A 24,901-nucleotide genomic window follows, 5' to 3' on the forward strand; every position below is an offset into this window, starting at 1 on the left:
AGAAGAATTGGCAAGTGTCCGAATAACAAGTAAAGTTCGAAGAGTGTAGTGAAAGACTTGTGGTGTAACCAACTTCTTTGAGATCTTTTATGAGTATCCAATTTGTGTGAGTTTTCTATGAGTCTACTCTGAGTCCCTGTATACTGTTAGTTTTAGGGTTGTCATAGTTAAAGGTTATGAATTTAGGTAAAACTGTCTCATTTGAAAATGGTAAGGTGTTGCATGTAACCAAATGCATGTGCATGTAAGTGATAAAAAATAAATACGACTTCCTTGGTGTGCAAACTCGATATCCGTATATGTTGGATCATTGGTAGGGCATGTTAGTTGTTAACTATGACAAAGAGCCCTAATCTCGTGGGAAAACACACATATGTATTAAATAGCATGGACAAAGACATCCATTAATGTAACACCCCTCACCCATATTCAACGCCGGAATAGGGTTATAAAGTACTACCAGACTTATATACTAATTACACATTCATTTTCCATACATTTTCACATTTCAAGCAATCATTAATCGATCTCAAACATATTGTCCCTAATACAAGCCTACAAGGCTCTAAACATGCATCGGGAGTGTGATACATGCACAGGAACGATTGAAGTGCATTCGAGTTCATTAAGTGGACCAAACTCCAAGTTGCTCATTTCAAGAGAGGATCCAATTGAAATTCTCATCGAGTTTATAACACGTGCTAGATCAAAGAAGTTTAAAGAGGAGAAGATGGGCCTGATTAAGCAAGTTTAGGTTGAACATGAGATGTCCAACCCTTATTGGACCCAAAATATCGTTCCAAGTCCATACAATGTTTTGCATATGGTTGTTTGTTTAGTTTAATTAATTTTATAGCTTTTAATTATGTCTTATTTATTATATGCATCTTTAATTAATGTTTTGCATTATTAATCTACATCTTTTAATTGTGACATGCACGATTTGTTCTGCATTTAAAAAAGTCATGCATTATGTAACTCTCTTGTTAGTTAAGTTTTCACCATACATTATGACATGCATTATGTAACTCCCATGTTAGTTAAAGTTTGCATCATTAATTTAAGTCATGCATTAAGTAACTCATTTGTTCATTTAGTTAGCATCTTAGACTATGCATTTAAGCATCCTCGTTGTTAAATATGTTTGAGTTTGTTTATGTAAGTATGTTATTTAATTTGGCTGTTACTTTTTAATGTATAAATTAAAGTATGTTTATTTTCATTTTAAATAAGGTGATTTAAATTGCATGTTCAATTAATTTGTGTGCATGAGTGTTATTAAGTATGTTGTTTTTATTAGTGTTTTACGTTATTATTTAATCTTAAATATCTATTTTTCAGGTGACTTTTCATATGATTAAAGACTCTTCAAAGTTGGACAGTTTCAAAGCTTTTAAAAGAACATTAAGGAGGTTGTTTAAAGGACCAAAAGGGACTCTTCAAGTCTGAACGTTTTTGGACTCTTAAGTCTTCATCATGGTGCCATTTAAGAGGATTTTACACAAGATTTTATCTTGTGGTTACAAAGGAGCTGAAGGGACATCAATCAAACACATTAAGAATACTTTAAGTCTTCATTAAGGAGAATTGACATGCCTTTTCAACTACATCAGATTCCAATGAAGAGACATGACTCATTGGCTTCCTTACAAGAGTTAAAAACAAAATTATTGCTTGAAATAACCTTAGTTAATTGCTGAAGATGAAAGGTCTCACATAAGCATTCAAATAGTCACAATGTTGCATAAGGATACTTAGACTTATCAAGGTACTCCTTGTGGCGTCAAACCTTTTTCTTTTGAACTTATCACTTCCTTTCTTTCTTTGTTCTGAAGTGTGGCATTCTAACATACTCCTGGTTCCTATTTTTCTAAATAGCGGGTTACAGTTTACTTCTTCTTCTACAATGACTTGTTTGTTATTTCACTTTATAGAAATCGGGTCACGATTTTTCATATCGTTGGTTCATTTCTAAGTGTCCATTTCGTGCAAGTTATCCATCCAACACCATTTCCATCCATTCTATCGAAACAATAACCATTAATCCCATTTTCACCTTAAAGTCTATTTCAAAATGATACAGCATTAGACGATTAGGCAACTCAACATCTTGTAATCAAATTCATGATTACGAGCATGCATCAAAGTGGTTCAGGACTAAATTGATAACTTTGGAAACTTTTTGAACACTTAGAAAATTTTCTCAAAAACAGAGAACACACGCCTGTGTGGCCCGGTTGTGTCTCTCACATGGCCAAAGACACACCCGTGTCGTAGGCCTTGTGGACATTCAAAATGGGAGCACATGGACGTGTCCCAACTCGTGTCTGACCTCATGTAACCCTCTGATTTGGGTCACACGGCCAACACACACGCCCGTGTGCCCTAAAAATGGCCATACACGCTCATGTACTGGGCTGTGTGCTAGGTCGTGCCAAACCTGTAGGGTATACTGACTTATGCCACACGGCCAAGTCACACGCCTGTGTGTGAGGCCGTATGGAACATACTGATTTGTTTTTAATTTCAACATTAGGGGACACACAACCATGGACATAACCGTGTATCACACACGGCTGAGACACACGCCCTTGTCTCTGCCCATGTGGACAAAAATAGGCTATTTACCAAGCCATTTTGCCACTAAAACTTGTTCTCACCTACATCAAACTTAAAGGCACCAACACAAAGCATCAATAGGCATTTTAAATCAACCAGTTCAAACATAATTTATGCACATTCAATACTTTCATTCTCTATACACACTAATCACAAAACATGTCATACCATTTATACCAAATTCACATTTATAATTTAAATGGCTAGACACTTCCAAACATGCATCGTTAAACATTAAACTCACACGCGTTTAACTACTCTCATATCAACAAATTGACCTCCACAATTTTATAATTCATAAGCACCATATACCTATCCATGAACACACAATCCAAGCCATAATATATATGATTCAAACCTACCAAACAACCAAAAATGAGTCGTCTCTCATGACTATATATACAAACCAAAAAATATACATTTACAAGCCAATTCAAATGGCTAAATTCATTACCAGCACATAACCAAAATGACCAAAGTCCCTATACATGTCATATACTTAAAACATAAGCTCAAAAGTACCAAATTGATAGTTGGATAGTGTGATGTGGTCTCCAACGACCCCCAAGTCTGAGCTAGCTTTGAAGTCACTAAAAAAACATTGAAAAAAATAAACAAAGTAAGCTTTATAGATTAATAAGCTAATATGAAATAAAATAAAAACTTAACTAAAAAACCTTTCACATTTTCTATCAATATTTTATATATGAAATTCATAACTTCTTCGATTTAAGCTTATACAGTTCATGTACATACTTGTACTATCTCGTATCAATCTCATACTCAAAACACATCTTTTATTTACCCGTTGAACCATTCGGAATACCATCAGATACATGGGAAACTCGCACCTAAAGTGCCACATATATAGCTGAAGCTATCTCAATCTCATATCACATATACTGCTCACACTAGAGCTATCAACGGGCCTGGTCACACAAGCTGTAGGTCAAGACGTAGCTACATGGTGCTGCTCACACAAGCTGTCGAGTAATCGCAACACATTTCGGTATACTTAGCCACCGGTAAGATGTACAGGACCAGCACCCGGATCACATAATCAAATAGTCCCTAATGACATGTCACTAGTATCCAAATCTATTCCTAAGGTTCAACAGGGATTTCAAATGCCGAATCGTCGTCGAATCATTGTCGAACATATCCGTAGTCTTGTAATCACAGTTCATACAATATCAAAACATTTAAAATACATTTATAGTAAAATTTATCACATACAAACTTACCTCGGATGCAAAAATAGCTAAATTGGTCGATTAGTCAAGAACTTTGTTTTTAGCCTTGATCTAGATTCGAGTTTCACTTTTCTTGATCTATATGTAATCAAACTTAACTTATTTAATCATTTCTCTATTCAATTTAGTCCAAAATTCACTTTTAGTCATTTTTACACAATTGCCCCTAATGTTTCACATCTTTTACAATTTAGTCCTTATTTTATAAAAACACAAATTCATACAATTTAAGACTAATCCATGCTAGCCGAATTACTATTTTTCCCCTAGCAGCCTATATTTTCCATTTATTTCACATTTTAACTACAAAGTTTCCACATTTCACAATTTAATAAGTTTCCACATTGCACAATTTAATCCCTAATTTGCATTTTTACTAAAAATCACTTAACAAAACTTGTATAACTATCATCAAACATTCATAATCTATCATTAAACATCAAAATACTCATGTATTCATTAATGGAAACATCTAAAGTCTTTAAGAGTTTTGCAAAATAGTCTCTGGGCTAGCTAGACTTAGCTGCAACGATCTCAAAAACGTAGAAATCATTAAAAACGAGACAAAAATTGTTACCTTAATTGATCAAAAAATAGCTTGGCCGAATGAACCCTAAATGAATGGCTTTTCTTCCCTTTAAAAAATTGGTGGAGATGAAGAATAAAAGATGATAGTCATGTTATTTTTATTTAATTTTGTCTTTATTAACTAAATTACTAATTTACTATAACAACCCGATATAGGGCCTAGTCGGAATAGTGGTCTCGGGACCACAAATTTAAAATTGAATAAATTATTTTATTATTATTTTGGAGTCATTGCATGTTTATATTAGTACATGAAAATTTTGGCGATGTAATTTTGACGTTTGTGAGCCCAATCGTGAGAAAGGACTAAATCACATAAAATTCAAAAGTCCTATTTTGATAACTAAAAGTGTCAAATAGCTAGAGAATGAAAATTGGAGGTCTTTAAAGGGAAATTAGACCCTATTGTGGTAGCTTGGCCGGCCATGGGAGTTAAAAATGTTGAAAAGTCAACATTAGGTAAGTTGATGACATAATGTATGATATAATAATGCCCTAAGCGTAGCTATCATTTTTTTTTCTTTCATTCTTCCTTCTTAACCGAAATTTTCAGCAAAGAATGGGGTTTTAAGAGCTTGAAATTTTAGCAACTTTAAGCCTTCACAAGTAAGTGATTTTTATGGCTTTTCTTGAATATTTTTGTACTTTTGAGACCCTTGAAGCATGATCTTTCAAATAAGGGTACTAGTTTGCAAAATAATTAAGATTTTAGGGTTTTGCAATGAAAGGATTTGTAATTTTTGCTGAGCTTTTATGGAAGAAAATGAGTCTTGGGTGTCCTATAACCAACTTTTTTGAAAGGCATGAAAACACTTAAAAAGACTATTTTGCATAAGTTGTAAACATAGATGATAAGTGTGTAAAATAGTGGGAATTTGGAGTTGCTATAAGAGTAGAAAGGGTTCGGCTAGGCTTAAGATGTGAAGAGATTCGATAAAGATAGATTTCAGACCTAGGGGTAAAATGGTCATTTTGCAAAAGTCTAAGGGCAAAATGGTTATTTTTCCCAAATATAGGTTATTGAATGCCTAGATTGATAAAGTCATTAAATTTGTGAATTTTTGTTATTATAGATCAAGAAATACCGAATCCGAACCTAGACCGGGGAAAAGTCAAGCAAATCGACTAAATCGACTAGTCGCCACATTTTGAAATCCAAGTTAAGTTGTGTGTAAATAGTACAACTACAATATTAATGTATGTGTTGAATTATACTTGAACTTATTATAGCATGAATTTCTTGGTTGTGGAATTGAGAAAGCAAGACGAAAATAGAGATAGTAGAATTCCCGCTTGAATCTAGGAAATAAATCGAATATTCATGCCATAGCATATGGGCTATTGTGAGCTAGTGTAAGACATGTCTGGGACTGCATCGGCCACATTGTGAGAGCCAGTGTAAGACCATGTCTAGGACATGGCATCGGCACTGAGACGAGTGCTAGTGTGAGACATGTCTGGGACATGCATCGGCTTCGAGACGTAAGTCAATGTAAGATGTAACAGCCCGATTTAAACCTTAATCGGAATGGTGGTTTCGAGACCACGAATTTGAGTCAAAAAATATTTAAAAATTATTTTCTATGTTTATTTTGTGTGAATTTATATTTGTGAAATTTTCGTGATTTAATTTTGTCGTTTAGGTGTTTGATTAAATAAAAGGACTTAATCGCGTAAATTGAAAAATGGGTAGTTTATTTTGTAAAGGGCTTATTTGTTAATGGCTTTCTAAGTGGGGGTATTTATGATGAAATTTTCCCATTATATATATAGTGTTGGACGGTAGTGGGTGATTTTATAATTTATTAACTAAGGTTAAAAAAAAGTTAAAATAACAATAAGTTAATGTATGTTATTATATTATAAAATAAAAAGCCATATCCATGTTATTTTCTTCATCCTTGCACCGAAACTAAAACAAAGAAAAAGAAAGAAAACAAAGTAGGGTTCGACCTTGTTCAAGCTAGATTAAGGTAAGTGTTCGGCTCGGTTTTTGATAATTTTTACGTTTTTGAAATCATTGCTTCGAGTACTACAAAACCCATACTTAAATTTTTTATTTGATGAATATTTTGAGTTGTGCCATTGTTGATAGCTTGTGATTTTTGTGGTTTGATGATGAAAAATGAAAGATATGTTTTAGCTTAACATATTTTGTATTGGAATTGTAATTAGGACTTAATTGTAAAAATAATAATTTGAGGGACTAAAATGTGAAATAAATGAAATATATGGACTTGTATGGTAATGGGTAAGATTCGGCCAAACTTAGGTATTTGGCAATTTTGTGTATTTTGTGTTTTGTGCAGTAGGGACAAAATTGTAAAAAATGAAAATGTTAGGGGTAAAATGGTAATTTTCTCATTTATGTGTTTTGGACTAAATTGAATGAAAATATGTTTGAATGAGCTTAATTTGAATATGTTTAGATCAAGAACCAAAGAAATAGAATTTGGATCGGGGGAAATCGAAAGTTGTCGACTAGTCGATCCGTACCGGTTTTTCGTTGTCCGAGGTAAGTTTAGAAGCAAATAGACGTACTAAAATTTAATTAAATGCAAAGTTTATATGCTGTAATGAAATATATCAATTATTATGTGCTAATGTTGAATGTGTATAAGCATGGTAACTTTGTTCTTGCAATCGATTTGACTGAGGGGCGACATCCAGAAGCCCCGTATGAACCTTAAGAATAGTTGGGATACATATGTCATGACATAGGATTCTGATATATGTGTGCGAGTAAGACCATGGCATCGTTATGTGATTCCGATATGTGTTTATGAGTAAGACCTTGTCTGGGACAGTGGCATTGATACGTGATTACATGTAAGACCACGTCTGGGATGTTGGCATTGTACGAGTCATGTGATTATCTGAGTGTCCTATCCAATTCCGAATGGTTCATCGGGCAAAGGTAAATTGGGTACGAGTTTGTATTACGAGTTAAACGGCCAAGTATGAATTAGTTTGTTCGCTATTAATGATAAGATAAATTTATACTTGATATTTGTTTGTTCATGTGAAATTGATATCAATAAATTTAAATGATTTTGGTATGTGAATTCGGCTTTGTGATCATATAAGTTGAGCATCAAGAAATGATTCATAATTTTAAGCAAGTGTGTGATTGTATATATAAATGGCTCTGTTGGTGATATACATATAAATATATAAATATTTATGCGATATTATATTGTGATTTACTAGCCTATGTAAAAAGTATATGCAGGTTTAATTATAATATAATTAGTTGTTTGGAAAGTTGAATGATAATAAGACAATTTGGCCTTTTGACCATTTGGCCAAAATAATGTCCATGTGCGAATGTATACCTAGTGATTTATATACAGGTTTTGAGTTGAGATTAAATGGTATATAGTTATTATTCACAATGTGTTAGCCTAATTGAGTTGAAAATTTTTTAGGTCAATTATTTGCTTATGACTTACTAAGCTATAATAGCTTATTGTGTATATTTTTTTTTTTTGCATTTTAAATTTTGGAGTCAAGCTACAAGCTCAGAGACCGTCCGCAAAGTTCATCACACTATCAGCTATTTTGGTACCTTTATAAGTTAAACTCGAATTATGGCATGTATAGGCTGGAATGTGTTATGGGAAATATTGAGCTTTGATTTTGTATTAAGGCCATGCGAATATGGCTTATTTCTATGCTTGTGTTCGTTCTGGTTTGATAAAGGTATAAGTCCATTTTGATTAATATGTTGTGTGCCATGAATGGATATAGTATGAGTTATTAGTCTGAATGTTGAATTTAGTTAATGACTTTGCATGAGGTATGGAGAAATCTGTCTTAAGCATGTTTGGCTGCTTTGGATGTCCTTTATACTAATTTACTTAGTGAATAAGTGCATTTGATCACCATGTTTAGTCTTAGTCTTATATGTTCTAGTTGTAATGTTTAGTGAACTTAATTTTAGTAATTTCGGTGATGGAATTTATGGATGTGTTCATGGCTTTTAGTAGTGGAATTCGGTCATGTAAGGCTAATAATAATAAATAAAATGTCCCATGAATATTTTAATCATTTGTTTGTATGGAATAAAATGTGAAGTGTGGTGCTCAATTTAAGGTAAAAACGTACATTATGTATATGAGTAAAAGAAAAAGCATGTTCGGCCATGTTGTGTCATAACAAGGTTACATACGTGTTTGACCATTAAATTAGGTAATATGTTTTAATCGGTTATATTAAAAGCTTCATTCAATTATGCCTAGTTATTTCCACTTATGAGTTTATATTTATTAAATGGGTGTAATAGGTAACCTTAATGTTTGACTTATGAATTATATATTTGTATTAACAAAGTAAAGCCACGTAAATAAATAAAATAAAAGTATTGGAAATAGTTTCTAATAATGTTTGATGATGTACGTTCGCATGAATTGTATATGTTGGTTTTACATTCTATTAATCAAGCTATTAATTTGATGCATGTTCAGTTTATAGCTAAATAGTTTAATAGACATAAATTATATTTTATATTATGTCAAGTTAATTAAATAATAATAATATTGACTCTCTGATTTAGATTGTATATTAATGTAATTAAAAATTTCAAATTGTAATATGTTTTGCAAACCTGTAAGATATATATTATGATCCGTAATGTTTCATAACCCTCATCCGGCGACAGATATGAGTTAGGGGTGTTACATAAGACATGTCTAGGACATGCATCAGCTATGAGATGTGTCGGTGTAAGACCATGTCTGGGACATGGCATTGACATAGATATGCTAGAGCCTGTGTAAGACCATGTCTGGGACATGGCATCGGCATCTCACCCCATGTTTGAGGCTTAATGAATACCTGATAGTGTTCCAAATGGTTCAACGGTGGAAGTTACAATTTCAAGTTAACTAAGAAAGTACAACCGTGTTGTGAGTGGTACAGGTACCTATATGGTATGTATGAAATGTGAACTCAATATAGGCTATATGAGGTGTAATGAATATTGATGAGTAAGTTTTGCTTATGCCACTTGTGTATTATGATACTTGTTGATGAATGGTAAATATATATGGTATATTTATTTATGTGCAACTTACTAAGCTTTATGCTTACTCCCTCTCCTTTTCGATTTTCTTATAGTGCTGCCTATCTAGCTTAAGGTCCAACGGAAGTCAGAGATATCGATCACACTATCAATTGAAGCTTTCGGTATAGTTTGATTTATATTTTTGAGTATTGCATGTATAGGGAACTAGACTTGTGTTTTGTGTCATTGAGAGTTGGTCAAATGTATTTGGCTTGGATTGGAAACCCTTCATTTTGTATTAAGTCTTAAATGATGGCTATTATTCATTTTGATTTATAGGCAAAGATGTTATTTTCATGGATGAGCAAAATGCACTAATGGAATGTTGTTTATTGTGATTGATTTGGATGCATGAGATAGCCTTGTATTGGTTCTGGTTGTTCATGTGCAAGTTGTGTGTATAAGGGTGGCAAAGAGGCTTGGTAAATAGCCTTATATTGTCCATACGGGTAGACACATGGGCGTGTGTCTAGGCCGTGTGTGACACACGGTCTGCCCTATGGGCATGTGGTTCGGTCGTGTGTCCCTTACATGTAAAAATTTCAAGTCAGTATGCATGATAGTAAACACACGGGCAAAGACACGGTTGTGTGTCTCAGCTGTGTGAAGGGCACGGCCTAGCACACGGGCGTGTGCCTTGGCCTTGTGACCCTTAAGAAATGCTGACGTCAAAAACAGAATGTCCAAGTTTTTTCACACGGGCTAGGATATGGGCGTGTCATGGCTGTGTGAAGGACACGGACCATGGACAGGGGCGTGTGCCAAGCTGTGTGAAAACCCCTGTAGGTGTGCATTTGGAATTAATTCCACACGGGTGTCAGACACAAGCGTGTCCTTGTATTACCTAGGCCGTGTGAGCCACATAGGCCAACCGCATGACCATGTCAAATTGATCACACGGGCGTGTTGCCCCTTCCACACGGGCGTGTGCCCTTGTGTCAAGTGTCATTTTTCTAAAGTTGACTAAAGAACCCAAGTTGTTTTCGAATGATTTTTGATAGGTATTTTGGATCTCGTAGGCCCATATTAAGGACGTGTTGATATGCTTGAGAAATTTTTAAATTTGTCCAAGTCTTGGGGACTCGAAATTGGTAGTAAGCACGAGTTTAAGTTAGGTAACGCCTTGTACTCCGTCCCGGTGTAAGATACGGGTATGGGGTGTTACATTTACCCTTTATTATAATTCATTAAAATTCATTAACCATGCCCATCTTTGTCCACTCACACTAATCATGGTCTAATTACATAAGGACCTCTAATTTAAGATTCCTTAGCTATTAAACCCTTTTAACTTATAGAACATCACTTTTGCACTTTAAGCAATTTAGTCCTTTTTCTCAAATTAACTAATCAAACGATAAAATTCTTAATGAAAATTTCACATGAGCATATTATCATACTATAGACATTAAAATAATAATCAAATAACTATTCTAACTTTGGATTTGTGGTCCTAAAACCACTGTTCTGATTTGACTAAAAATGAGTTGTTACAATTATGATGTGTAAATATGGGGTTAGAGGTTAGCATAAGGAAGGGCATGGAAAATAGTAAGAAAATGTGAATTTGGATTTTTTTCATGTAACACATGTTGAGTATATTCGAAGTGAGGTATAAGACTTCCAAATAGAAAGGTTGATTATGTACTTGTATTGCATGGTATTATTGTATGATAAGTATTAAGTCTTAATCTTATTTAATGTGTTTTGGACGAAACATATCTATTAGTTATAGTGCTTAGTGTATTCTGTCTGCCAAATGAGAGTTATACTCAGTAAGTGTATAGATACCAATTAATAGGTATGTTTGGGATGATAGAGTACGTGTTGGTAGCTTTTGTGAAATATTTGTTCTGTTGATGTGAATGAAACTATTCTCTAGGAAAGTAGTTGCAAACTGTATCCGACAGATGATAGAGTTCGCCAAGGGATACTATTTGCTAGGGATAGTGTAACAACCCATTTTTAATGAAATCGAAATAGTGGTTTCGAAACCACAAATCCGAGACGGAAAGAAAAATTATTATTATTGCATGGTCTGCATTATGATAGGAATGCTATATGAAAATTTTGATAAGAAAATTTTTACCGATTATGTGTTTAATTATGGAAAGGACCAAATTGCATAAAATCCAAAAGTTGAGTTCTAGTAGCTAGAAGGATCAAATAGCTATGGAATTCAAAACTTGAGGTCCTTCTATGGTAATTAGAACATTAAAGAAAAGTTAGTAAATATTTTTGGTGATTCATCTATGGAAAAATTAAAAAAGGTTAAGGACTAAATTAGAAATGAGAAAAATTAATGGATGATAAATAATTAATAAAAAATAATATCATTTTATATCATCTTCATCCCCAAATTTTATAGAAACCCTAGGAGAGAGGAAGGAAACTAATCAAACTTAATTGAGTAAGCATTCTTGTCCCGTTTTTAATAATTTTTATATTTTTGAGATCAGGATAGTTTAATCTATCTATTTTGGGGATTAATTTGAAAAGTTATAAAAGTATCAAAGTTTTTCCATGGATGAATATGCTGAAATTTTGAAATTTATGGTAGAAAATGAAAGGTTGTTGATAGATAAACAACTTTTACAAAGTGAATTTTGATGAATTTATGATTTGGGGATTAAATTGTAAAGATGTAAAGTTATGGAAAAATTTTGAATTTTGTCAAAAACATGTGCTGTAAAAATTATATGAAAATTTTGGTTAGCCTTGGAATAAGGATTAAATTGCATGAAATTTATTTTCCGAGCCTAGGGAAAAAATTAGAATTTATGAAAAGTTTAGGGGCAAAATGATAATTTTGCCTAGAATGTAAATTGAATCAAATTGAATATGAAATGTGAGAAATTGATGATTAAATTCATTTATATAGATCCAGACAACTCAAATTCGAAGCTAGATCGAGGAAAAGAAAAATTTTTGGATTAATAGATTTTTATATACAAACAAGTGTTGAGGTAAGTTTGTGTAACTTAATTATACAGGTTAATATGTTACAATTAAATGATATATTTGAATTGAATGTAGTATGTATTTATGTGAATTATATGAATGTTATAAATGTATGAAATGATCACATGTTAGGAAATGTTTGTAAGATGTTAAGTTCCGTTAGAATAATGAAATTCGATGGATATATGTGATTTCTCATATTAAACATGGTCCTACATATGTTGCGGAAAAAATATAGCTCGGACGAGCAATTCTGATATGGCGCTCTCGAGCATCCTGTTCAATAGTTCTTGCGAGCATCCTGATCAGTAGTGATTCTGCATGTATTGCGCATTACAACAGCTCTGTGTGAGCGTCCTGTTACATGTTTCGATTAGTTGTGATCCAGCATATAATATGGACACAAAGGTAGCTCTACATGAGCATCCTGATATAAGCTCTTATGGGCTTCCTGACATGGCTCACTTGAACTCCCTGTTACCTTATCCGTCCTTAATATTGACTCTTCGGAGTTATATGTTAAGCTCTATGAGTTCCCTGATTAAAACTCTTATGAGTTTCCTAATTAGCCCGGATAAGTGTCCTGCTACATGGCTCATCTGAGCATCCTGATCTGTGACTCGAGAGTGTACTCCCTAATTAATTGGCCTAATGGGTACCCCCAATTATGAGTTGATGGTTTATAGTTTTGTACACCTTGTGTGTACTACCTGAGTATCTATCAAAACTTCAATGATTCAACAAATAAATTTCTGAAATGAAAAATTATGAGATTAAATGAATTATATCTTAAATGTTCCCGAAATACCTAAAAGTTTGAAACCTGATGAGCTCATCTATACTTGCTTGACCTATATGTGAGTTATGTGACTAACTTGCTTATTTGAGTGTATATGATTAGGTAAATTTGTTAATTTATTTGGAAGCATGATATTGTTAACCTTATTTAAAAGAGTATGATTAGTAAGTTTAATTCCTATTATACAAACTTACTAAGCATAAAAATGCTTACTAGGTTTTATTTTCTCTATTTTATAGTGCTTAGAAGCTCGTAAAGGTTAGAAATCTGTCGGAGTATCATCATACAATCCATCAGCTTATTTTGGTATAAAAAGTAATCTTATTTTGATATAATGGCATGTATAGGTTAACTTGGCCAATTTTGGCATGTAAATAGTTGTTTGTAACTTAGCCATTGGAATGGCCAATAATGGCTTGTTTTGGTATATTATTAAAAAGGTTATATATCATGTTAAACTTATATATATGTGGTTTGGTGAAATTGAATTAGACTAAAATATAAGTCATTACAAGAAGGTAAGTTTGATAATATGAATATGTGATATTATTTCATACATGTTAATGATGTTTTCTTGATTTATATGACTTGAATTGGTTGGCAAATGTATGCAAATGTTATTGTAGGTTGAAGGTTAAATTTGAGTGAGAAATAAGGCTAAGAAATGACCTTATTTTGTCCATATGGGTAGACACACGAGCATGTGTTTTGACTGTGTGTGACACGCGGCCTGGCACATGGGCATGTGGTTTGGCCGTGTGTCCTCTGCATATTAAATTTGTGAAACAGAGTGCTCATAATTTGGCACACGGGCAGAGACACAGGCTTGTGTCTTAGCCATGCGTGATACACGGCCTAGAACACTGGCATGTGTCTTGGCCATGTGAAACCTGCACCTAATTTATGAAAATTAAATTGATCACATAGCCTAGCACACGGGCGTGTGGCAGGCAGTGTAGCACAAGTCAGAGAGTTACAAGGGGTCAGACACGGCCTGCGGCACAGGTGTGTGCCTTGACCACACGGGCGTATGTGTCCTGCATATAAGAAAAAATTTTAAATTTTGTGAATAATTCTTTGAGATCCTGATTTAGTCCCGACTAATTTCAAATGTTTAAATTGGGTCTCAATGGTCCATTCAAGGGACAATATGATTAGTTTCGGATATGAATAGTAAATGACATTTATTATCTGAAATTATTCTGTAAACTCCGGTTATACTCCGTAACCTTACTAGCGACGGATACATGTTAAGGGTGTTACAGATAGGTATTTGCCACTGTTGTATATAAGAGGGTAAAAGCGCATTGCCTTTGCGTGAAGTCTGTTGACTTATAGTTATTTATATATGTATATATAAGTTCAGTTAATCCTATTCATGGAATTTGATTAGAAAGTGTTGAGCATTTTTATTTCTAGACCTCACTAAGTTCTTTCGAACTTACTCTCTTTCTTTCCCTTTTTTCGGGTGGTACCATGGCGTAAAGGGCTTGTAGAAGAGACTCAACAAAAAAATGTGACCACTGTTGTGAGCCTTGCCTATGTTTGTTTTGTAACATGCATATGTATATTTTGGGGTGACGTGGAATATCAGTTTTGTATTTTGAAACAATAGATATGTTTCTTATTACGAATATATTTTACAATCTGTTTGGTGCACTTGAATAGCCTGTTTGGCGAATAGTATTAAAGTTGCCTGCCTTGTCAATTATGGTTCAATAGTTTCAACTATTTTATTACGGAGAATTGTCGAATGTTTGCCTATGTTTTGCGAAAATTATAAAAATAATAAATCAAGTTTAAGCCTATTTTCTGTTGTAACGCCTCAGTCCGCCAACTGGGGGTTGGGGTGTTACAGAATTGGCATAGGTATGTGAAACCGAACCGATGGTCAACTAATGGCTGGACCGGACCAGTCAAGTCGTCACTAGCGCAAAATAAACTGACAGTAGCTAAATTGGCTAGGGGTGTTGTGAGGGTGTCATGACTGCGGTGACATCACCGAGCACGACGATTCTTGTGGCATTTCGACATTCAGTTGGCCAGTGGATGGTCAGCGATAATGGTTCTTTGGCAGTTGAGCAGTGGAAGAAAAACACTCTTACTGGGACTTTACTAGATAATTTGATTTCAGAGTTACAAGTCCAAAAATAATATTATTATAATAAATTTAATATTTGTCCTGTAGATAAATATTCTATTAATTTAATAGATTTAATATTAAATTTAATCCAATACTTATCTTGATAAGTACTATATTAGTTTAATATTAAAGTGATTAAGTTTGATCTTAGTTGAACTCTCTAAACTCTCTCTACATAAAGAGGGCATTAGATCATTATTTTTTACAGACTTGAATTCAAGAAAAAGTTGTAGAGAGAAAATTCTCTGAAGAAATTATTTCAGAAGATTTCTAGTGATATTTTTCTCATGCACAACTTGGCCTAGAAGTTTAGAGAAATTGCGAAATTGTCCCACTGGTAATTTTGTGAAAATTTTCTAATTTGAAGGGAGCCTACACTGGGCAGACACGAGCTTGAGGATAGCAGAGAACACTACTTGGTTGAACCGTTCATCCTAGACAAATAAAAAAATACAATTCTGATTAAGTATTTATTACTTTAGATATCACAACCAAGTTCTTGTTTTTGAAGAAAATTTGAAAACATTGGTTTTTCCCTTAAACTTATTTTCCGTTGCATTTTCCAAACCCGTTTTTCCAACAACTTAGTGGATATGCTTATTACCGTCCACTATCTCTAAATTATAAAGGGTTTAGTTGTTATTTTGGGCCTTTGGTTAATTGCAATTTAAGTCCTAAATTCATTTTCTAATTAAAAATCTATAGCGATAGAACTTTACAATTTAGTCCTTAAGCCTTAATTAACCACAATTTCGGCCAAATTGACTATACGAAATTTAATTCACCTATATAATAACTCTGTAAATATATTTATTTAATATTTACGAATTCAATTTACAAAAACGGGATCTCAAAATCATATTTTTCGACACCACTAGAAACTATGTCTTTACATTAGTCACCGTAACTTGGCATTTATCGCATTTAAACTTTATAAATCATAATTACACTCTAATATCAATAACATAAAGACCTTAAAGTAGACACCGTACTTTCTTTCGCCTTCCTAACCTCTTCAAGGTAGAGAAGTCAGTTCATCTTCTAATGTTTGGTCTCACCACAACAAAAGATTACACTCTAATATCAATAACATAAAGATCTGAAGTAGACACCTTACTTTCTTCCGCCTTCCTAACCTCTTCAAGGTAGACAAGTCAGTTCATCTTCTAATATTTGGTCTCACCACAACAAAAGCTCTTACTTTCCTTAGCAACCCCTCCTTTAGGCCTCAGTGCAACATTTCCTTTGTTCAGCTTGGCTTTGCCTTTGTCTTTGGCCTTTTGCTTAATTTGAGCCCTTCCCTTGCCATTCCGGACCATCAAAATGGACTTGGGTCCAAAGTTTTTCATATCACCTTCAACAATTCACAACCTGATGAATGATTATTGTAAAGCCTTACTAATTTTGCTTTACTAATTTCGCTCATGTTAAAATTACAGACAAATTGACAAATTTCGCTCATGTTAAAATTACAGACAAATTGACAAATGCTATCTAATAAAGATTTTATATTATATATAAAGTTGTAGATTTAATTAATATTTTCTAATTAAATCATTCTTAGTCATTATATTTTTAAATATCAAAATTTTAGTCTTAATGTAATAGATATTCATTAAATCTATTAACTAATTTTTTTGTGAATAATATATGAAAATAACAAGTTACCATAAAATTATGAATGCAATATGTTTGTTTGACCAAATATTTTCTACCATTTGGTCAAGACTAAAATTTTAAAATTCTAAATTTATAAAAATTGAAAATGACTAAATTGAAGTACAAGAACTAAATTCATAATTTATACATAATTGAAGGACTAATAGCTTAATTTAACCGTATTACATATCAGACGATGTAATGTAAATATGCAAATTTAAAGGACATGTTACATTCTAGTTTCATTATGGTGGTGACTGGAACGGTGATTCAATCTGTTCTTAATACAAATGCTATATCATATATGTAGCTACTAGTGCACATTCAGGCTAGTTGAAATATGCTGCCTCCAACAGTCTGGCCCTCTCACCAATAGTCGCGGCTTCCTGCCTGCCAGTCAGCTTATAACCTTTCTCCTGAACATTGACACGCCAAATCTCTAGTTTAAATTTTGCAAAATCTCCAGCCTGCCACTCAGCGTATAGCCTCTCTCCATTTTTGTAAAAAGTATTAGACGCTTATTTCCAACACATGGATAGAAATATGGAGTTATGATCTATAAATATCTTCTACATAAATAAAAACTGACCATTATAACTTTGTCAAGACACATGCCACGTCTGACACTCCCGAGTCATACCAAATTGATAATGTGTCAAGATAGAATTATATAGACATATACTTACCAGCAGACGCCACAGGAAAGGAGCCCCTTCCCTCTTCGGTATCTGTTTCTCGATTGATTCAATTGCTACAATTCAAAAGTCAAAACCAATAACCATAAATAAAATTAAGTTTTGTTTACAAGTTCCAAAAATTTAGGCTTTATTTATCAGAGTTTTAAAAATATTTTTCAAACTAAAAACAATAATAAACAAATAGTTTTTTTAAACTAAACCAGCTTTATAATTTAGCTTTTTAAGCAAACAAAAAAGCTAAAAACTTTAGCTTGTGATTTTTCAAAAGCTAGTTTTCATTTATATTAATTATAAAAAATAAATATTATTTAAATATTTAAATTATATTTTATAAATAATTTATATTATTTATTTTTTGTATATATATTTATATTATTTATTTAAAAGTATTTAAAATTTATATTTCATATTTACAATGGGTTATCATAAACTATTTTACTATATTTATACCATAATATAAGTTGAATATCTATTAATACCAAAATAGTAATAACTTGATATCATAGTAATAATAACATGTGAAAATAATAATACTTTTCATTTGAGACAATTATAACAATTTTATATAATTTTTATATAAATATTATTGAGTTTATATATTCCATGTATTACATATATCATAATATTAATTACTTAATTATTTCTTATACTTTTATTATAATTTAAATTTATATATTCTATATACCATAATATTAACGAATTTAAATATCATTTAAATACATATTTTCTACTTTACAACATTATATCTAAAAATAGACATACTATTTTTGACAACAATGATAAAAACTATCAAACTTTTTAGAAGCACTTTTCAACTCAATGGCCTTTTTAGTATAACTTTTTAGCAAGATTAGGTGTCCTACCTTTGGTAACTTGTCCAGTATTCAGCAACATAGTGTACCAGACTTCATTAAATACATCAAGCTGTTCATCAGATGCCCCAATAATCTGACATTCCCAAAAAGAGAATCAAAAAAATATTTACCAATTATTTGACAATGCAACCAAATTACCAACGAAATGATAGTTAATAGAATTACCTTAAAACTATAAGCATCAAAATCTGGACCGAGTATTTCTAGTGCTTGTTTTTCGTTGCCTCGTCCATACTCATACATGGCTTCGGCAAGCTAAGAACAAAATATTTATAGAGAGCAAGAGCGTGAGGTAAGAGTACTAAAGTTCAACAAACCTACATGGTATCAGGGAGACAGGAAGCTTATAAAGTAACATAACAAACGTATAAATAGAGTATTGGAAAATTTCATTATATCAACAAAAGAATATGAATTATAAATGCCAAAGGACGTAACGATTAAAACAAACCAGCATTGCTCTTTGCATTATTTGTTGCTTCTTCTTGTTCATCTTGGAAAGTCTACAAAAAGAAATACAAAGGCGATGAAGCAACCACATTTCAAAATGACAGAAAAGAAAGAGAAATATCTTTCTGACCTGAACTTCAAGCCGTTAAGTAAATCTTCTGCTTTAGGAAGTTCCTCAGTAAAAGCTAAGGCCCATAATATCAACAAATCAAGGTGCCACTCCATAAACCAGTTTGCCTGAACAATACAGGGAATACAAACATCATCAAACTACAAAGTCATGCACACAACAGTATCAGGTTGAAAGGAAAGACCACTCTAGGACATTCTTGTGTCTGTCAGGAACGTAGGAACTGCTTAATATATGTCAGTCAAGCCCGCCCATTGATTAGCATTAAGCAAAGAGAAGATAAGGATCAAAGAATCTCAAATTGGTAGAAAATTGTAGGTATTTTTTTATCCTTCATCCAAACTCGTTCTAAATGTTTTTAGGGGTTTTCTCCTACACAAATCCTTGTCAAAGCAATAGAAGCAGCAATCAGTCCAGTGCTAGTAATACACATAATAAAAAAAAACAATCTCACAGAAAATGAGCGTAGGTCTAAAAGATGTGCTCAGGAACATATGTCCAAGTTCCACTTCACTAAGGAAAATAGCCTGTAATCTACAGTATCATATATTAACGTTCTATGATGCCTAAATGCATTCAAATTTCATAAATTACAACAAACCCAAATCCCATTTGAGGTTTATTCAAGAGGCCGCCCAAAACCCAGGTAACAGAAATTTAGCACTGCATGTAAATTATTCCAGATTCCAAGCATGCATGTGTGTGCGCGTGTGTGTAGTTCAATAGAATTTCCAACAATTCCTTTATGATGCCATAAAAAGCATATATAAAAGTAGAGGCATTCATCAGAAAATTGAGAGTTTTCAAATATATCGGTGGACATTAAAACCATATAATTTCAATCCTAAACAGATAAAAAGTCATTAAAAAAAAGTAAATCATTTGAATAAACTTGTACATGAGGGTCAACTCACTTGATCTGATAGAGATGCTGCCAAAACTTTCAAGCGATCCTCAAAGATATCTAGTTTTCCCCGTACAAAAACTCGCAATAACAGGCCTAAAGCATTTAGGCACACCTAAATGTGCAGGACAAGTAAAAACTTGTACTTTCAAATTATGGATGATGCTGAAAAGATGGCAAAAAGAAGAAAATACCTCTACAGCAATTGCATCAGTTCTTTCCAGTTCCTTCCATATACAATGGTCATAAACTTCTCTGACCTTTGTAATTGGAGAATGGCCTTCCAAATAACAGACAGCCACATGCCACCAATTGTGAGTTAACCTAGATATTTCTCAAACTTTAATACTGAAAGAAAGAAAGAGATACAAGTATAAGGTAAAACTCATTCAATGGCCTAAAAGGCATACATGAATGATGAGCAAGAACTCCATGCATTTGAGCATTCTTCCATGAACTGAACTGCTTCTTTGTATTGACATTTATACTGAAGAACATGGCACAGCTGCTTAACAAAGCAAGAACTATGAGAATGTCTCATAAAAATAAATATTTCTAGTAATAGTACATGTATACACAATAATTCTTCATATTGATTATTGCAATAATTTTGTCTTGTCACAAACAGGGATTGAATGCATTGGCGGCCAATCTTTCCCCATTTTGTTGTACAAATTAGTGAAAACAATCTTCAATAATTTACAACAGGGAGCGTTATTGTTCAACAATGAAAGTTGTTCCGTAAAAAAGAAAAAACAACAATGAACCACTTGACCATCCAATTTTAAATGCATATGGTAAAATATAAGTTCATTCAGCATAGAAATTATATAATTGGAAACAACAACCTCAAATACATTAAGGGAAAGAAGTTAAATGTGTAGTCACAACAATTAGGACTCACAGCATGTTGTGCCCAAACATCTTGATTGTTTATTTCAAATCCCCTTTTTGCAGCATCCTCTGCATCTGCCATTCGTCCAAGCTCTAATAATGGAAATGCAAGCATGCCATATATGAAATTTTCTTGTTGATTTCGAGGTAGAACCTATTAAATATAAAAACCATTACAGGAAGATTGGGAAATGCAAATCGAAAGTTCTCATGGGAAAACAGAAAGTTGTTTAGATAACAAGTCAATATAACAAAATATAGAGGAAAAAATAATAATGTAGAAGTGAGACGTATTAATCCAGGAATGCAACAGAAGATTGCAACAAAATTAGTTACTCAAAGCTACCAATTTCCCGACTCCTTTTAGAATCAGGAAAAATAATTCTTCACCAGATAGGAAGTCACCTGTTGAACAAGATCTAAAGATAAATCAGGTCGACCCATATAAAAGCATAGTATTTGTGCCCTCTTCAATGAAAGAAGATCTCTTGGAAAATCTCTCAAGAGCTGCAACAAATGTGAAGGAATCAAAGACAATAAACAACATTAGAAGGAAAAAAAAAATCAAGCCTAAATTTGGAGGAATCAACTAACTGAAATTAGAGCTCCGTAAAACGTGATATTTGTGAAGCATGCCACAACTATCATTGCATACAACTGCCACATGTTTCTTAACATTTAAACCATGAGACATTAGTGATGGTCTTATTTTATCAGAACTTATTTTATCAGTTACTGTTTAAGCCATTAAATTTTGAATCGGGAAGGCCTGTTATGTGATCAATATGACAAAACTTTGTTAAATTATCTAAAATGCTAATAAACGTAGAGGGTTCTTTTCTGATGGGGGGAAGAAATGTTGCAAACCAGTAAAACCAAACATTGCGAGGAGATGGTGGTGATGAAGGCTACAAGAGTCTGTCAGGGTAAGGGCGATTGCAGTGTTTGCAGAGAAATAATTGTAAACAGAATCAGAGAGCTCAAATTTGTCAAACTGCCAAAACTATCTCAAATGAAACATTTGGATCTCTATTTATAAGCTCTTTAATAAAGTTACCATAGAGAGTGGGAAGTTGACGGAGAACACTCATGCACTGTGCAAGATTAATTTACATAAAGTAGTAAATTACATACAGTTATAAAGTAATACAAAGGAATAAAATGGCTGAAAGACGGCTACTATACCTTAGAGTGTAACTCCACGGCAACATCATCATCTCTGTTCTGAGAAATCAAATAATTGACAGATTCAAAAACGGCTTTCTCATAAGACGAGGCTTGCTCCTGCTCAAAGCAACAAAAAGCCAAATTATAACGAATTCCAGTATTCTTGTGCTTTCAAAGGAAAAACCATATATATACTGAGAGAAAATTACAATTCCAGCCTTGGCAGCTTCCATGAGTGAAGGAGCCTTTGAAGGGTCAGAGGAAGAGAGAAAATGGGCGGCCAAAATGTTGGCTAAAACGCAGTCTTTGTCATGAACAGGAGCTTCTAAGATAACTTTCCTATTTCTTCCATAGGAAAGCACCTGCAACAATAAACTCTTACAAACTAGAACCAAGGATCTTCTCCAAAACAAAGAATTACCAATTCAAACAAACAAAACAGGCAATAAAAGATGGAGAAGAGCTAATACCTGGTGATAGTAAGCGTTGATTACAGATATGCAAGAATCGGAAGAGGTTTTAACTTCATAACCCCATCTATCCAATTTCAGTCCTTCCATTTTCAGAAAGAAAAAATAAGAGAAGAGGAGAAAAGGGCAAAGAGAATTTAACAAGGAATAATGGTGTGTCGGGCAATCAAGAAAACTAGAGTTCAAAGAAAGCTGGTTATCTGCAAAAGTTGGATTTAGATATGAGAATGTATACTATTATGAGAATCTCACGAAATTCTGATGAAAATTTCTAAGCATCAATTAAAACCATGTGGGGATATCCTTCTAATGTTAAAACTCTCCGCTAAATATGAAGTATAGAAATCGTGACTTGCTCCTCTTTTTATTTTAATCATTAATAATTTTTTTTCATTTAATCGTTAAATTATTGATGTAGTAATAATATATTTAATCCTCTAATATTTAAATATTCTATCAATTTAATTTTATTATATAAAAAATTTAATAAATTTAACTTTTAATATTTACAAAATTTATCACTTTAACCCTTTAAAATATATTTTTTAGAATAACTAACCTTATGTAAAAAATACTTTACAAAAACACTGTTTTAACCAAAAACAGAAGCAGAACATTTTAGTTTTTACTCAAAAATAATTTTTTTATTAAAAACAAATTATAAAGATTATTCATAGGCTTAGGACCCAGATAGGAGAAACTTCAAAAGAAACAAATTATTTTTGCTCCAACTGAAATTGCTTTCTTTATAATTAAACAAGCCCACAAATATTATACATATACACATAAATACCTATATCAATTTACGTTTTTTCTTTAATATAAATTATAAAGTATAATGCAATTATCAAAAACTAAATCAATGTTTTGATAAAATTAGAAAAATAATATTACCTTTTTTAATTTTAATTAAATTTATGTTTTCTTAAAATGCAAAAATAACTAAATCAAATTCAGTAGTGACGGTTAAAAGTCCTTTTAATTGAATTCAACTTTTTTTTTGAATTGATCAACGAAAGAAAAAGTAAAATAAATACAATTTTTATTAAAAAATTAAATTAAATTATACTTAAAAAGAAAAGGAAGGTATTGTTTTTTACTTTGATAAGGGAGAACAAGTGGAGTAACTGGAGGCAGGAGGCAGGATCATTCATGAAGGTCATCTGGGCGGTGGCGACTCAAACTGAGTTGGATGCTATCATGGATGAGTTGGCACTTGATCGTACCATTGCAGAGTTAATATGGCTTGATTAGACAAAAAGGGAATAAGTTATATAATTCTTAAAACATAAAAAAAGAATAAATAATTTTAGAGGGCTCAAGTGACAAATTTTGTAAACGTTGAGGGTTAAATTTATTGTCTTTTAGAACATGAGCTAAAATGATAAAATAATACCTATGAGCTTAGCTATCAATTTCTTTCTTGTCCATCTCTTCTCCCCACCGAAAATATCAGCAAATATGGAGGTTTGAAAGCTGAAAATTTGCAGCAACTTATTCCTCTCATAATGTAAGTGATCTTGATGAGTTTCTTGATGATTTTTACATTTTTGGCATGCTTGTATCATGGGCTTTCAAATGAGAGGACTATTTTGAAAAATGGTGAAAAGTCTAGGGATTTACCATGAGAGAGTTTATGTTGTTTCCTGAAATTTTATGGAAGAAAATGAATCTTAGAAAAGTTCTAAACAATTTTTGAAAAAGGTGTTAGCATGAAAACACTTAAAAGGTGTAACACCACTCACCCGTATCCGACGCCGGGATAGGGCTCGAGGCGTTACCGGGATTTCACGTTCATAAACATATTAAATCAAGTCACTAAGTTGCGCTCTAATTTAAAACTTTTCAAACATATATATCCTTTCCCTTAAACAGGCTTTCGATACCTAAAACATGTCTAGAGGCGATGCGGGACAAAACCGAGAACGTTTGATAAACTTTGGGCAACTTGGAAAATTTTCCTTATCCTAAAGTGTTACACACCCGTGTAGATGGGCCGTGTGGACTCACATGCTTGTGTGACTTAGGACATGCCCATGCCCTTCGGCAGTGTGCAACACTAACTTATCAACACAACCGTGGCACATGCCCGTGTTGCCTACCCGTGGGTAACACTGTCTTTTAGACACGGCAAGGACACACGCCTGTGTGTCCGACCATGTGGACCCTAATAGGCTATTTTCCAAGCCTTAAGTCACCCCTTTCTACTCCTTATACCTAGTAATT

The 24,901-nt window shown here is 32.9% G+C and overlaps 1 protein-coding gene across 6 annotated transcripts; it reads right to left on the reverse strand.

Moving 5' to 3' along the window:
• Positions 1-17,208: 17,208 nt before the first annotated feature.
• Positions 17,209-23,075, reverse strand: LOC107918200 (tetratricopeptide repeat protein 38). 6 transcript variants are annotated; one of them, XM_016847736.2, is made up of 14 exons: positions 22,676-23,075; positions 22,415-22,567; positions 22,224-22,322; positions 21,444-21,545; positions 21,049-21,192; positions 20,555-20,649; positions 20,339-20,468; positions 20,155-20,259; positions 19,241-19,347; positions 19,112-19,163; positions 18,826-18,915; positions 18,649-18,733; positions 17,774-17,838; positions 17,209-17,503 (listed from the first exon to the last, which is right to left on the reverse strand). In XM_016847736.2, exons 1-14 carry the CDS (start codon positions 22,763-22,765, stop codon positions 17,417-17,419), a joined length of 1,404 nt encoding a protein of 467 aa, XP_016703225.2. In that variant the 5' UTR covers positions 22,766-23,075; the 3' UTR covers positions 17,209-17,416. The 6 variants fall into 6 exon arrangements, with proteins under 6 accessions (XP_016703225.2, XP_040967919.1, XP_040967914.1 ...); XM_041111985.1 differs by having other exon boundaries at positions 17,209-17,577; positions 22,676-23,010; XM_041111980.1 differs by having other exon boundaries at positions 17,209-17,604; positions 22,676-23,008.
• Between the last annotated feature and the right edge of the window lie 1,826 nt (positions 23,076-24,901).

The sequence above is a fragment of the Gossypium hirsutum genome, chromosome A01, assembly GCF_007990345.1.
Source record: "Gossypium hirsutum isolate 1008001.06 chromosome A01, Gossypium_hirsutum_v2.1, whole genome shotgun sequence".
NCBI classification, from domain to species: domain Eukaryota; kingdom Viridiplantae; phylum Streptophyta; class Magnoliopsida; order Malvales; family Malvaceae; genus Gossypium; species Gossypium hirsutum.